Source organism: Meles meles, chromosome 1, assembly GCF_922984935.1.
Source record: "Meles meles chromosome 1, mMelMel3.1 paternal haplotype, whole genome shotgun sequence".
In the NCBI taxonomy this organism is placed as follows: domain Eukaryota; kingdom Metazoa; phylum Chordata; class Mammalia; order Carnivora; family Mustelidae; genus Meles; species Meles meles.
The window spans coordinates 154,403,801-154,419,931 of NC_060066.1; the positions used below are offsets into that span (position 1 = coordinate 154,403,801).

At 38.8% G+C, this 16,131-nt stretch overlaps 1 protein-coding gene across 1 annotated transcript in view; it reads left to right on the forward strand.

Moving 5' to 3' along the window:
• The window catches only part of ERICH3 (glutamate rich 3), a 94,933-nt gene that overhangs the window by 58,333 nt on the left and 20,469 nt on the right, over positions 1–16,131 (forward strand). Inside the window, exons 9-11 of the mRNA XM_045982053.1 lie at positions 264–450; positions 4,255–4,553; positions 9,953–10,189. Of these exons, the coding sequence (XP_045838009.1) occupies positions 264–450; positions 4,255–4,553; positions 9,953–10,189 (723 nt within the window). The remainder of the gene's footprint in view (positions 1–263; positions 451–4,254; positions 4,554–9,952; positions 10,190–16,131) is intronic.

The following is a 16,131-nucleotide window of genomic DNA, read 5'->3' on the forward strand; positions in this document are numbered from 1 at the left end:
CAAAATAACCAGGCATAATGTCTGGCCATAATAAGAGCTCATACAATGTTATCATTTTATTAAAAATCAGAGTTTTATAATGCCTTGGGATATTTATTATAAATAAAAGTAACGGCATGTGTTTTTATGACTTAAAATTGTCCTCGGATTAAAAAGGTGATCTAGAGCATAATATTGTACTTATCTAATAGAAAAATGTCATTTTGAACACATTAGTTTGATGTTAGTTGCTTTTACTGATGTATTTACTTTTTTAATTCCAGAGACCTTTCAGTTTATTTCCAAAAGGCACCATGGTTTCCCCTTCAGTCTCACCTTTTTCCTGAATGGGATGCAGGTGAACAGGTTAAGCTCCTGCTGTGAATATAAGCATCGAAAAGGTTCCAGACTCGGAGGCAAACGAGGCTACTTTGGGTTTGTGTGCGTGGAGAGATCGTCTCCTTGCTACAAGTATGGAAACAAATGTCCTTTGGTAGAGGGCAAGTTTTGCTATGTTTTTTCTTTTTATGCTTCTACTGATGCATTTCTCAGCACAGTTTGTTAACAAAGATATCAGTGTAGATGAGCCTAAAATATCTAAGTTAAAGGTTGCTTATTATAACCCGGTGTGTTGTGTTTAAAATTATTAGATATAAGTTAGATTTCCAGATATATTCTGTGAAGGGGATAAAAGCTGGTTCTCTCATTTTCCCTTTCCTCACACTGCTTTAAGTTCTGTTTCTGAAGTGAAGGAGAGAGGGCATTTTATTCTCATTCTTCTTACGAACTGGTTTGAGAGTCCAAAGCACATGCCAAGCATCTGTCTTACATGGTTGGGTATGACAGGTCATGTTTGCATCATGGTGTGGCCCAGTTCTCATTCTCATGCCCCTAGTTTTAATCTCAGGCATAACGAAATGCATGATAAAGGGTCAATTTTGACTGTTGCCTGTCAACTTTCATATTGGACATTCTGTTTGAAATGAGGACACCTGCTTGTAGGGTTGCTTTCTTTCTTTCTTTTTCTTTTCTTTCTCTCTTTTTTTTTTTTTTCTAAAAGTACTCATGGGGAATTGTTAGATGCCAAGCCAGAAAACAGGAGTGAAACAACCAAAGTTCCTGCCCATGAGGAACCCATTCTACTGGGGGAAAGGCAAATAACAAGTAAAGGAGTTAATAAGATGGGTGTGTTGAGATCAACTGCAAGTTCTCTGCTGATTGTTTCTATATTTTCTGTCAAACAAGAATTTGTCAGCCAAGGTTAAGGCTTAAGGAAGAAGGCATTGGAGGTTTTAGGGGGTAGAAAACATGTGAAAGAGTCATCCAGCCAGTGGGACAGTGAATAGTAGGAGTGCCCGGTGTACCGAGGACCCCCCTGAGGCTGTTTTCCTGTTCCAACTCAAACATGCTTTCTCCATATTGGTGGGCAAGTCATTTAACAAATTTGTGTTTGACTCCCAGGAAAGCTAACGAGCTGTATACAATCATCCATGCACAAACACATTGTACTCTTTGAGAGTTGCTGTATAAATCCAAGCTATAAATGTTTGGTTATAAACAAAGTTTTATCATCAGTACTAAAATCTGATTGATGACTTCTACTTTCCTATTTAACACTTATTAGTCTAGGTACAATTTTTTATTTGATTTCATTTGATTCCCTCTGGCTTCTTTGACCTTTTCAAATAATAAAAACAAAATGGTTGTGATAAAGGAATAAGGATTGTTAGGTCTGTTATCTTTAAAAAATATTTTATTTACATAATATAAATATAAATATTTATAAAATATAATATAATTCACTTATAATATTACATAACCTCTTTGGGGCGGTGACATCCACCATAATACTTCTAATTACTTTAATATGAATGTCTCTAATTTGTTAAAAAAGAAATTAATTTTGATTCATTTAAAAAATACTGGCTCTGGAACTTTGGTTATGAGGGGGGAATTATTTAAAACAACAGTAGGGAGTTCTAGTTCTCAAAATGATTAGGCATTGCCTGTTTAAGGTCTTCAGAAAACAAGGCAGGCTCAGCAGTGGTCATGTCCAAGTGGGGAGGTTCCACGCTTGTACCCATCCCTCAGTCATGGAAACTGAAGAGACGAGGTAGTTGTTTTCAGCTGCTGGAGTGAGGCACAGGAGGAAGAATTGCCTAACCAAGTAGAATGCAGGCTGCACTGAGCTTCAGTAGTCAGATTCAACACCTCCAATTACACTCAGAAGTCAAATAGGTAGTCAGTGACGAGGAAAGCTCAGATGTCGCTCACTTGGTTCATCCAATTCCCCTGAGCAGATGGGCAATAAAAAGTCTGCATGCAGGAGGGAGGCATCAAAGCCTCCATGTAGTCACAACATAAACTAAAAGTAACAGCAGATCAGATGCTCCAAATCGATGGATTTGGTGTTGCCATTGATAAGGGAAGAACAGCTTGAACAGAAGGCAATGCTAGTCATCATATTCTGTGAAGATTCATGACACCTTTATTTCACGGAAAGCAGTGTGCTAAGTAGATCATCATTACAGGCAAGAAACATTTATCATGCTTAATATGGAGGAGGTAAGTGTATTCTTATTATCTCATTTTTTACAGCCTGATAGTTACTTTGAGTGCAAATCCTTTTAGCTTTATTTTATGGGGAGATATTGAAAAGATAAGTGATATAACTAAGTTCTCATAAGCTGGGAGAATTGATTCCTATGCTGCTTCTAGACTGGGGATGGCTGAAATTCAGTGACATCTTTAGCTCAAGAAATTACCATTGGATCTGATTCACTCGGAGGCGGTTTTCATATTTTACATATTATTTCTGTTCTTCCTGGATGGACGCATCTTGACTACATTTGGATTCGTTTTCACCTGTGCACTCTATTGATTCCGTTTCCCAATAAGTCCTGTAGGGAAGGAGACCCAGATGGTTCTAGAGGAGAAGGCTGGGGGAGGTTGACAATTGCCAGGCAGCTTTCTCAGGTCCCAGATCACCTCTAGGCCTTGGTGAAGGCCTAGATTGTGCTCATTTCTGGTGAAGAGTGTGAACACTTTCCCTGGTGGGAAGCCCTGCGGTGTAACATCTGTCTGTGGGGCCATCCTTCTGGAGGGGCTACACCTGTAATCTAACAATATCTTTGTACCTCATTGTGAGGGGATGGAATCTAGCAATCCTAAGCCAGGGTCCAGCACCATCCCTAACCTGCTCGGTGAGCTTGGGCAAGTCATGGAGGCCTGCCAGCCTCAGTTTCCTCATTTGTCAATTGTGATGATAGTTCTTAATGTATCATCCTGGGTACGGTAATGAATCCTGTAAGATAATGGATATACAGTACCCAGCAAAGAGCTTGGCACAGAGGAAATGCTCAATAACCTTACTATTATCATAATCATATTTTCATTAACATCTGTAGTGTTATCATAATTGGAATTTTTATTTCAATATTAACTTGAGAGATAGGGGAAAAAGCTACTGAAGGATTTATTCATGTTATTTTGTTATAACTGATCTTTAAAATATTTTTTAATGTCCTAATGCTGTCAGATCATCTGCTTGTTTCACCAGATTTGACTTGGAATGACTTCATGACCTCTACAAATTGTTGCCATCTCCAAAGAATAAAAGCTTATTGCCAGGAAAAGTCACCAAAAGATTGTTGTACAGGCTTCAAAAGGCCATTCTAAAAACAATGATGACAGTTCTATTAAAATAAGCATGCAAGCTCTACGAGGTGTTTATTTAAAGGACACAACAACATTTGAGTGTATATGTTTCTTAAAAAATCAATCATATTTATTTAGAGTCAACCTTGTATATAAGTCTTTTGTTGTTGTGTTGTTGGAATAACAAATTATCTAAGACTGAATGGCACCTTTCTTCTGATTATTTTTTTTCTCAGCTTCCCTGTTTATATACCAGAATGTTCTTTTATCACATAATTCTCATTTAAGAACTTGAATGATAGGTTTATTGGACTCTGTAATAAGGCTAAAAACACACTTTAAAGGCACAAGTTTTAGGTTGAGACAACTATTCTTACTTGTTAAGTTGTTTTCTTTTTTTATTATTGTGGGTAAAATTGTTAATAATTGTGTTCATTTACAAAAATTTGGTATGAATGAGAAAATAGTTTATTCTAATGAACTATGTCTATTAGAATAAAATATTTCTTATAATATTCTTACTGGAATAAGAAAGAAGTGATTTAAAAAGCTTTGAGTTTCCATTGTGTTACATATAAAAGTTAATAAGTACCTTATGTGTATCTATTTTTTTCATAGGTGCATTATTGCAATGGGTCTTGACAAAAATCCAACTTCACCAAAACCTAGGAAAGAGAAGAGTATTGAGAAAAGAGAAGAACTGAAGAAGGGTGAGGGGAAACTGAGGAAGGGTAGAGGTCACCTGATACCAAGAAGGAGTGAGATGGAGAGGAGCAAAACCACTTCAGTCATTTTTTCAGCTCAAGAAGAAAAAACAGGGATTGTGGAAGTGAGGACAGCTGTGGAAGAAATGGAACTTAAAGGAAAACCGGGACAAGATGTTTGGGAGGATGCCCAGGAAAATATATTTAAATATGGTAATGGATTCTACAGAGTTCTTTTGTTGTTGTTATTGTTGTTTTGCTTCAGTCTTTAAAACGCCCTTGTGGAAATGTGCAACAAAACCCACTATTACAGGCTTCAGGCAGCTCTGTTACATGGAGGAATCCTTGACCACCTTCCTTCTCTGCTTTGCATGGAGTCCTGTGTCACCCACCTCAGAGGAGGGCAGGCCTCACTCTGGAGAGGTGAAGGTGTTTGCAGGGGCAGGAGGGGAATTTCTGTCTGCATGAGCCAGAAGCTCTATTCACTTCTGCAGAGAGAGACTTGGTTGACCAAAGAGAAATTTACTTTTTTTTTTTTTTCTTTTCAGTATTTGAATGTACTTGCTTTGGTGAAATTGATGCTTGGGATTAGGTAGGCACAATATGCTTATATAGTAATAGGAGTATTCCATAAGTAAAAACAGTTGACATAGGCTCGGGGTCCTAGAGAAGATCTGTCTGGCTTCCTTGTTATTCTCTCTTGTTCTCTTCTTCTTTCTCCCCTCCCTCCCTCTCTCCTCCCCTCCCTTCCTTCCTACATTCCTCCTTCTCTCTCTTTCTCTGTCTCTCTCTCTCTCACACACAAACACACATACACACACACACACATACACACTCTCATATGTAGAGTAGTGATAATAACAATAATGAAAGTACCAGGCACTGAGCACTGGGCCAGAGTTTTCCACATGCTTTTTTTGTTTTGTTTTGTCTTGTTAGAGAGAGAGGGTGCATGGGGGGTTGTGGGCAGGAGAGGGCAGAGGGAGAGAGAGAAAATCCTAAGCAGGCTCCACACCCAGTACAGAGCCCCACACTGGGCTCAGTCCCACGACCCTAAGATCATGAATTGAATTGAAAAAAATAGTCTGATGCTTAACTCACTGAGCCACGCAGGCTCCCCAACACATACTATTTAATTTTATCCTTATCTTTCATTGTGGTAGACATTATTACTCCCTCCATTTTGTGGGCTAGGAAACTGAAGCTCAGACAGAGAAATAGAAAGGAGCAGAACTACGATTTACACTGTAGGAGAGGAAAGCTTTTTCTTGGACCCATTTAGGTTCTTTGGTTGGGTCCTTGTGAATGAGAGACTGACAAAAGAAATTGAAACAGGAAAAACGGACAGAACTGTCTTAGCATGTGCTTCAGACATACACCCAGGAGCACTTAGTGCTGAGTAACTCAAGGGGTGGTTAGATCTCTCTGGCTTATGTAATAGTATCTTAGCAAAAGAACAATAGGCTTTTAGAAGTGACAAGACAAAGGAAAAGCACTGAGCTTCTGGGGCAGCAAATTATGGGAAGGCAAATATATGGCAAAATTAATGCTAGACAAAGGCTGTTTTCAGTGAGGTTTTTTTTTTTTTAAGATTTTATTTATTTATTTGACAGAGAGAGATCACAAGTAGATAGAGAGGCAGGCAGAGAGAGAGAGAGAGGGAAGCAGGCTCCCTGCTGAGCAGAGAGCCCGATGTGGGACTCGATCCCAGGACCTGGTCATGACCTGAGCTGAAGGCAGCGGCTTAACCCACTGAGCCACCCAGGTGCCCTTCAGTGAGGTTTTTGATGCTGACTCCTCGGGTGCTTTTTTCTGGACTGATAAGGGTATAGAGTTGTCTCCTTTGATTAACTTCTGTCCTTCCTGGGTAAAAGGGAGAAGGGAAACACCTTCACAAGTTTATGTCCTGCTTTTAGGCAAATAGGCAGAGGGCAGAGAGCTCTTCTTGAATCTGCTATTTCTCAGTTGTCTTCAGCTCAATATAATCCTGATGCCAAAGTGGCATATTCTGGGCGCACATACTCTGCCACGCTCCAATACCCAGGCTTGTCTAATTCCCACACCCAGACTTCCCACACTGTACAACCTCCTGTTCTGCACAAGCTGTCCTCAATGTTACCTGGTTGTGGTAACCAGAGTCAGAAAGGGAGAGCCACCTGTGTGTCCCGCTTATAGCAAGGAGACAGCGCTGGGATTAGAGGAGCATTAGCCGTGGCCTGGCATGACCTGTGGAAGAACCGGCATCGGGAAAGGGGCAGATCTAGGTTCCTCCTTCTCATCTCAGCTTGCTGGTGCCCAAGGGTTTCAGAAACCCAAGAGAAGACTTACAAAGCTATTATAGCACTGGACTTTGTTTATTACTGAAAGAATGTGATCATCTTAAAAAAGATTTCACTTGTAACACTTTGACCCAGTTTATCTCTCTCTGTGATCCCTTCTGGTCTTTATTATCTTAGACTGAGGATTTAAAATTACCTATGGCAACAGCAGTAGCACAGAGATGAACAAATAAGACATGTTTTTATGTGTTTTAACTTTCAAGATGTGTAGGTTTATTAAAGCTATGCTCAGGAGAGGATTAATATTCTTTTTTTTCCCTTAAACCAACATGGCCAGTGTTAGGAGTAGTGAACTTTATGCCTATGCTATAGATTTCCCCCAAATCTTTCTTCTGGGTTGGCTAGTTAATGGGTTTAAAAAAAGAAAAGAAGGAGAAGGAGGAGGAGGAGTGGGAGGGGGAGGAGGAGAAACAGAGGCAGCCAGGCTTCAGCTCTCTACAGACCATCCACTGATGGGAAAGGGCAGCCAGGAACTTGAGTGGAGGTCAGTGAGAAAGGGTTGCAGCTGGATTGATGTTGACCTCACGTCAACTCCCTTCCTCATTAGTGGGGATGGTAAACAACAAGCTAATTAAATTCCTTGGAAGAAGGAAGACGAGATGGGAGAAACAGAAGAGATTATGAAAAGGGATCCAGAAAGCATGCCACCAGTTCACTCGTATTGAGAAGATACCACAAAGGAGGTGGCTCTGAGTTCTCGTGTTGATTGTGTGCTCCTGGAGAATGGAGGGGTGGTACGTGTGATGACCGCAGTGGGTAGAGCAAACAAGGGCAGCCTGGAATTTCGTACTTTGAGAGAAAGCACAGAAACTCCTGCAAAAGAGGATGTGCAGACTCTTCTTCTGGTTCACTACATGTTACTTCAATTTTATGCTCTGCTTCAATAATATAAGTGTAATTGTGTCCTAATTGTGGACACTTGGACTTCTCCAGTTTTAATCAGGGGCCTCCATTAGAGTGTATTTTTCTCGGTCTATGACCAACTCCTTCCTCACCCATATTACTACTAATCCCTAATAATTATTAGACAATGTACTGCCCATGACACTGTGCTAAGCATGTTCCAGGGATGATGATTACATTTTTTAAAAAGATTTTATTTAATTGAGAGAGAGGGAGAGCCCACAAGCTGGGGGGAGAAGGAGAAGCAAGCTCTCTGCTGAGCAGGGAGCCTACCGTGGGGCTCGACCCCAGGACCCCGACATCATGACCTGAACCAAAGGCAGACATTTCTCTGACGGAGCCACCCATGCACCCCTGTTACGGGGCTTCTTGCTTTAATAGTCACCACTGTTTTGCGAGGCAGGCACTACCATGTCACGCATGAAGAAACGGAACCTTGAAAGATGTTGAGCAGATTGTGTAAGGTCACACACTTAGCAAGTGTTTTCACTTGGACTTGGGCATATGTCGGCCTGCCTCTAAAACCCTCATACGTCACCGCTATGTGACACCGTTGATGGAATTATAGCAGTTCGCTCATGTTCTTTTTGGCCCCTGCTTATCCTGTGACCAGCAGCAAATGTCTGTAAAGCGACAGATGCATGTGTTTCTCTGTAGTGTCTGGGTGTGTGCATGCACACGTGTGTTCTGTGGCTAACCTAAACTCCTCCTTTTATGAAGTTTTCCGTGATCTCCGAATGATTTTCTGCCCTTTTTTTATTCCATTCCATCCATTTGACACTATTTCACATAATTAGTCAGGAGTCCTGTATGAAAACCCACAGCAAGAACCCTCAGTGTACGGAGAAACATATATAAAAACGACTATGAGTCCCGTATCTCTTCTGTACTTGCATCTCATTTCCTCCACAAAAATTGTGGATTCCTTGGTGGCAGGGGTTGTGTTATTGTAGTGTCTCTTATCTTGCAATTTTACCTTTTCTACATTAAAGAGTCTCATAAAAGGTTTATTGATTGACAGTGACTGGGTCAAGTGAGAACTATCCTATGATTTGGCCTGAAATAGTTGGAGAAAAATACTGGTTTTTATTAGTATTTCCTGTTCGTTTCATATGATATAAACCACACTTTTTCACCTTCTTATTTATAATTTTGTTTTGCAGATAATATTTCACATTTCACATTCCCGATATTGAATCTCTTTCAGGAAAACCTTGTGACGAATTCTCTTTGTTTGCCTTTCTTCGTTACAGTTTCTGATTTCACTTTCCCCTTACATCTCCCTCATACGATCCCTGAATTAGCAGAGCTTTCTTCACATGCACAGGGCATGCATTTCTAAATTAAGTTTCTTTCATTGGGGCAGGGTGGATAGCTCTAAGTAATTACCTGAGAGGTCCCCACCACTGGCAAGGAAGCCAGAATATCTATTAACGAAAACACACAAAATAGGGAAAGCTTTATTTTCCCTGTAAATTTTATTTTAGAGATAATTGTTTATTTGCTTAATTGGTTCTGCATGAAATCCTTTCTCTGTCTATCCTTGGCATGTTGTCATTTCAAGATTCTTAGTTTTGGGTGGAGGAAAAAGGGGAACAATTAAATATGAAAGGTGAAAAATTATAACCACAAGGGACAGCTGGAGTTTATCTGATGTGACAATTTCCTTTTTCTGGTACAGATTTGATGCACTTCTGTTGGGAATGAAGCAAATTAGTGGCTGTGACAGGAATGTTCCATTTTATGAGAATTTTTTATTCTTGGAATGTAATTATTCCTTGACTGTAGGATGAATAATGCATATAATTTGGGTTCTGGTCTAGGTATAGAATCCCTCATAATCCCTTTTTTTGATGTCCATTTGGTTCTCAAAGAATGTGCTATTCACAGTATTACTTCTCAGGGCCTTTGGACTTGTTTAATTGAATTTTTCTACTTCACTATTCATTAACTTGATATCCAAATATTTTGACCATTCTTCATATGAAATATGACCTCACTGGGTCTCCAAATTAACTTTCATTATTATAATCCTGTTCTCTTCATTTTTAATTTATTGTTTTCTATCAAGTTCTTCTCTTGTCCATTTTGGTTATTGTAGATGATGATGTCCATTTGTAAATGAACTTTCATTAGGTTTCAGACTCGTCATTTGGAGCTTTACTTTCTTTGTGCTCCTGTGTATATAACTAATTTCAGTCTTTGATCATTTGCTCTTGGTTTTCCATGTTCAGTAATTGTGTGAAAAAGAAACAAAAAAAGGCCCAGAGGAGAGAGGGTAGTGGAGTTAAAGTTCTCATTAAAGTAAAATGGGTTAAGTATCAGAGATTCTATTTTCCTTCTTATAGTGGTGATTTTTCTCCCCCTCAGAATATGAAGAAGATTTTGAAGTAGATGAGGAGAAACAAGATGAGAAAGCTAATGAAGAAGGACAGGCTGATGATCAAATGAATGGGATGTCAAAGTCACCCTCAGATGATGAAAAAGACCATTTAAACCCTGAAAAGGAGAGTGAAACCTCATCGCAAAAGGCAGCAGATGCTGACGACAATGTAAAAGACGAAGGTGATGGGTGCTCTGACAGTGAGTTGGAGGAAGATAAACAAGGCAAGTTGTTGCCCAGGTCATGGGACATGAGCTGTTCACCAAGCGTGCTCACTACTTTCCTTTATATTTAATGGGATGATCCTCTTTTAAAGGAACATTTAGAGCCTGGATCCCTAACCAGAGGACGGTGATCAGTCTTCCATAAATACCTAATTTATGGGGTCACTCCTTAATCCCTTCTTTCCTTAGTTTGCTGGGATTTTTCACCAGGGTTCAGTAAAGCTTGTAGTGACATGCCTTCTGTTTACTTAGAAAGTTACTCCTTTTTTTTTTTTTGAAAAAAATCTTACATACATATATAGACACACACACACACACACACACACACACACACCCATGTGCATGCATGTGTGTGCACACCGTTTTATACCCTTGGAAAAATGAAAAGTATCTTCCATTCAGTTAAAGGGAAAGTTTGAGATTCCTGCCCAAGTTCACTTTTTTGTCTTCACTTACTTTGTACACAGGGTGCTGGCATCTAAGTTTCATGGAGAGATTCTCTCTCTTGGCAAAGGCAGCTCTCTCGCAGTCTACAAGCCAAAAATGACTTTGAATGTTCATGGAGAAAATATAGAAAGGTTTTCAGGTAGAGAAAGTTGCCCTTATCCTCTGAGGCATATTTCAAGCATTTTAAGACTTTTTAAAAGAACATAGTTTCCCAAAATAATGCTCAGTCAAAGAAGGAACCAATTTCCTGCTGTCCCATAAAAGGGTTTGACCAAGGTTATGTGATTCTTAGTTAATCTGAGATCTCTCTTTTTACATTGAGGGTATTTACTAGTTATACGTATATGTGTGTCTTTGTAGTTTGCTTTGGGCTGGAGAATGAGGTCACATTACAAGGACTTTTTTTTTTTTTAAAGATTTAATTATTTATTTGACACAGAGAGAGAGGGGGCGCACAAGTAGGGGTAGAGACAGGCAGAGGGAGAGGGAGAAACAGACTCCCCTCAGAGCACAAATGCAGAGCTCCATCCCAAAACCCTGGGATCATGACCTGAGCCAAATGTAGATGCCCAACTGACTGAGCCACCCAGGCGCCCCTATGACGACTTTTTAAATTACTGTCCATTTCCCCCATTCTTTCCTCCTCTCAACATTTTTTACTGTATAAAATTTAAAATTTTGAATTAGAGTAGTATATTGGGATAATATAAAATAAAAGTAAATTCAGTAACCAAGTAATCATAAGAGCAAATATTTTAGTTACACTCTCTTCAAGAAACAATTTAAGCAAACCTATTCTAAAATTCATGCACACACATAAAGGCAATAAAATACAGAAACTGTTTAGAGCAAAAGAGAAGATAATTTTACTAGGAACCGTAGCTAGGACCATCACTAAGCTTGAACTAAAAATTTAATCCTGAGTTTCCTGACAGTCAAAGCAAAGAGTGAAGCACCATGAAAATTTAGAATGATGTTCGCTATTAGTAAACTCAAAGACAAAATTTGCTGTCACTTTCATTATAGTTGAAAGATCCACTCAAAATTAATGGCCAGGCATTGAACTAGGCCCTTTCTCTAATTTCTCTTAATACTTATATTTTATATTTCCAGGCATGCTTAATATATAAGGTTTTTTCTCAATTTGAATGTGAATATTGGATTTAAGTTTATATTCCTAATGGCATACAGAAAGTGAAAAAATTCTATGGAAAAGTGATATCACATGAATCAAATTTTGAATAAATTATACAAGTGACTTGAACCTGGAAAAGAACTAAAAATACGTTTGCTTGTAAATATAACTGGTTCAAAACACAGGGACTCAGTTTTTCATTTCTTCAGTAATGGTGGGGAACTAACAAGTATTGATTTCATGGAGATTCAGCACATTCTTTCAATATTTGGTCATCTGGGATTATTTTTGTGCTATATAATCATCTTATTTTCTTAGGGTCAGATGCATTTTTTCTAAAACAGAATAAATTTTTATGTTCAAACAGAGAGGGATGTAGGCAGTACTTGGATCTTCTTTGGAGGGAAAGCTTTAATCAGTTAGACCTGTGATTATTGAATAACTGACAGAATAGGTAAGCTGTAACACTGAACATTGCTTGCATATAAATAATTGGAATCCTATGTTTGGAAAGGGATCCAGAAGGTATTGTTTATTAAGACTCTGTACTAAGCACTGTGTTAAATATTTTATATGAATTATCTGATTTACCTCAGTCTTGAAAAGTAGGTACTTTTTATCTCCATTTTACAAATACATAAACTTGGATATGGTGGGATTCCAAGTAACTCACACACAACCAGAAAGCAGTGGAACCAAGACGTAAACATTACCCAATGTCAGAGCCTGGATTTTGGAGAAACAATATAATATTGTTCCAAATGAGAAAATATCTCTTTATCTAAAAGTAAAGCAAATCCCCCCCCCAAAAAGGATTCTGCTTCCTCAAGACTACATTTTAGAGGCACTTGAGCCTCTTCTTCTCTAGAGTCTTTTTTTGTTTGTTTTGTTTTTGAAGAAAGGACGTAAAAATGGACATTTTCTACTTTTACTCCAATTGACCTTTCTCCTCCCTGGGTGGACTTCCCTGTCCACTCCCAGGCGTTGAGCTCAGTTCTAGCTGAGGCCCCTCCTCCTCTGTAACACTCTTCTACCTTGCCAGCTTTCACTGAGCTCCTTAGTTTATAACACTATCATTCAGTAATTCATTATTCTCTTATTCATTATCTGTTATTGTTTCATATGGTAAATTTTCCAAGTCAAATTAATTACACAAGTTAATAACACAAAACTGTTACACTCTGAAAGCTAGGACTGTATGTTGTCTTTGTTACTCTTCACAGAGGTGATTTCCGCAAAGACATTTTGTAAATATTATGCAATTACTTGATTGTTTTAACACCAAGAACACTAAGATGCTTTTATTCTCCACGAATAAAAGCACCTTAGAATTTTATTGGAAAAGATTGTATATAGTTAGCTGCATTATTGGGTAGAGAATATATAATATTTTTGAAGAGGTACGTAGTGAAAGCTACTAGAACATATAAAATCTAGCCTGCAAATGGGAAATTTAAGAGCTAGAAATTAAATTTGCCAACTATTTTATTTTGTTGCTTCAATAATGATATTATTAAGAGCTCTTTTGCATTTTTGGTATTTACATTAAAACTTTGCCATTATTTTGGAATAAAATCTCATTGCTTATTACTCTTCCTTTCCTCTACCTCCCAGCTCTTTTATTTCCCATCCCTTGATTTTGATAACCTGGCCTCGTGTTATTCAGAAACATTCCTTTTAGCATGCAGAGTATCTGAATTAGGGATTTCATCCAGCAAACAAAGTAGCATGTATTAAAAATGATAATGACACAGTGGGTTCCTTGGAACACTCTATTAAAAAGCCAGACAGCATTTCATCTTCAGAAGAGTAAGAGGCATATTGTGACCACTGAGTCTGAGACACCAGTTCATCCTTTTTACTGACATGATTAAGAATCTTGCTGTTAGTATTTGGACGTGTTTCATTTGAACCTGCCTGCACCTGTTCCCAGAGGGCAAACAATTGCCCAGGCTGTCACTCTGGTGACAAGTCGGCCCCATTTAAAGTGCCGGCTCACAATGGCATGGGCCCGCCTTGATGAATGCTCTGTGCTGAGCTGCCCATGAGTGATGAGCACGAGGGAGCGAGAGCCACGAAGAGAGCGCCCTGGTTTAGGCATGACGTGTAAGACTTTCCGTCATTTAAAAAGAATGACAGCTTCCTTTTCTCTGCATTTGTGTTGGCAACCCCAGGCGCTAAGTCACTGGTTGAAAATATATTGTCGTCGATGAATGTTATAAGGTTGAGGGGAAAAGTGTCATGTCGCTGAGAATATATTTTTATGCTCTCACAGACAGTTTGGATGATAATGCTTCTGAGTAAGAGGTAAAGAATCAATAGCTTCCTTTTTTTTTTTTAAGATTTTATTTATTTATTTGACACAGATCACAAGTAGGCAGAGAGGAAGGCAGAAAGAGAGGGGGAAGAAGGCTCCCCACTGAGCAGAGAGCCATATGTGGGGCTTGATCCCAGGACCCTGAGATCATGACCTGGGCCCAAAGCAGAGGCTTTAACCCACTGAGCCACTCAGGCGCCCTGAATCAATAGCTTCTTATGAGAAAGATTTCAGAGAGAGAGAGAGAGAGACTCTTCCTAGAATTGCAAAGAATAGAGTATAAGAATTAAAGCAAATGGTTTTTGAAGTAAGAAAGATAATACTTCACTTGTTCTATTTTCCCTAAAGTCAGCATATATTTATATTGAAGAAACTTAGAGACTTTTAAAATTCCAGAGTCACAAAAATATTCTATTTACTTATTGACTTCAGGAATCTCACTCTTCATTTCCTGGCCTGACTAATGAAGAGAAGCATATGAGAGGAGGCTGCTGCTTCCATGTTGAAATTATAGGTGCTGTGAAAACACATTCTGTGGACGTCAGTGGAACTTGACTTTTCCTTGAACAGAGAGGCCTAGGGGAAGCCTGTAGATGGCCTTCTGGATAGCATCTATATGTCTGATTTTTTTTTTTTGCATGGTTGTCAAACTTTAATTTTTCTGAAAAGTCAGAATTCCTCAATCTATATTCACATTTTGATTACTGAAGTAGGAAGTCATGACTTTTAAATGCAGAATCGTTTTTGTCCATATAAAACATTTTCCTCTGAGGTTCTTCTCTACAGTTTTGAATCTGCCTTGTACACAACAAAGGTGTTATTGGGCTACCCAATAAAATCTTAATCTTAGTGGATAAATGTAAAAGGACTTAGGCAGCACAGTGTGACACAGGATTTGATTATATTCTCAGGATTTTAAGTATTCATTTTAATGTTTAAAAAAGTGCAGATAAGAAGGGTCAAGGGTGGGAGGTTGGGGGAACAGGTGGTGGGTAATAGGGAGGGCACGTTTTGCATGGAGCACTGGGTGTTGTGCAAAAACAATGAATACTGTTATGCTGAAAAAAATAAATGGGGAAAAAAAAGTGCAGATAAAGGTAGCTATGGAGGAAGTTCTAAGCTTTTTCAATTTTTTCATCTCCTAGATTCATCTGCTAGAACTGCATTTACCTGTAGATATTTATTCTTACAAAGTAATGTGTACATTTGTCTCATTGATGAATTGAGTCATGAATTATCAGTGTGAAGACATATGCTCTCCCTTAAGACAGATAGCTAGTTACCGTTTATAGTTGGAATTTAATGATTTCTACTTTTATTTTCAGTAAACATACATTCAATCTACAATATTTACGAGTATGGAGCACTTGTCTAATTAGGCATTATTGTACATGAAAATATTGACTAAACTGCAGTATCTAATATAAAATAAAAACAGATTTTTTTTAAAGATTTTATTTATTTATTTGACAGAGAGAGAGATCACAAGTAGGCAGAGAGGCAGGCAGAGAGAGAGGAGGAAGCAGGTTCCCTGCGGAGCAGAGAGCCCGACGCGGGGCTCGATCTCAGGACCCTGAGATCATGACCCGAGCCGAAGGCAGCGGCTTGATCCACTGAGCCACCCAGGCGCCCCTAAAAACAGATTTTTATGAGCTCCTGTGTATAATCAAGATAGGACTATTTATATGAGTAATAGTAGGACGTGTAAATTCGTGTGTCACAGCCAATTTGAAGACCATAGGAGCAACATGCACGCAGATTTTGTTGTGAACCCTCGGACCAAAGAATGGGAGAGAGATGGAGTCTGTATTAGTTTGGAGGGGTTTTAGATCCATTGGGTTGTGGTGAAAGCTAGTTGTTTTTGACTGAATTTACATATTTGTACTGAGTTTGTGCACTTAAAGTGTCCATGGGGCCTCAAGCTAGTGAACCCAAAAAAAAGTAGTTAAAAATCAGGGCACTAATCAGAAAAAATGGTGAATTTAAACTATAATAAAACCATGCTCTATGCTAGGAAGTGAGAAATGATTCAAAACAAAGATC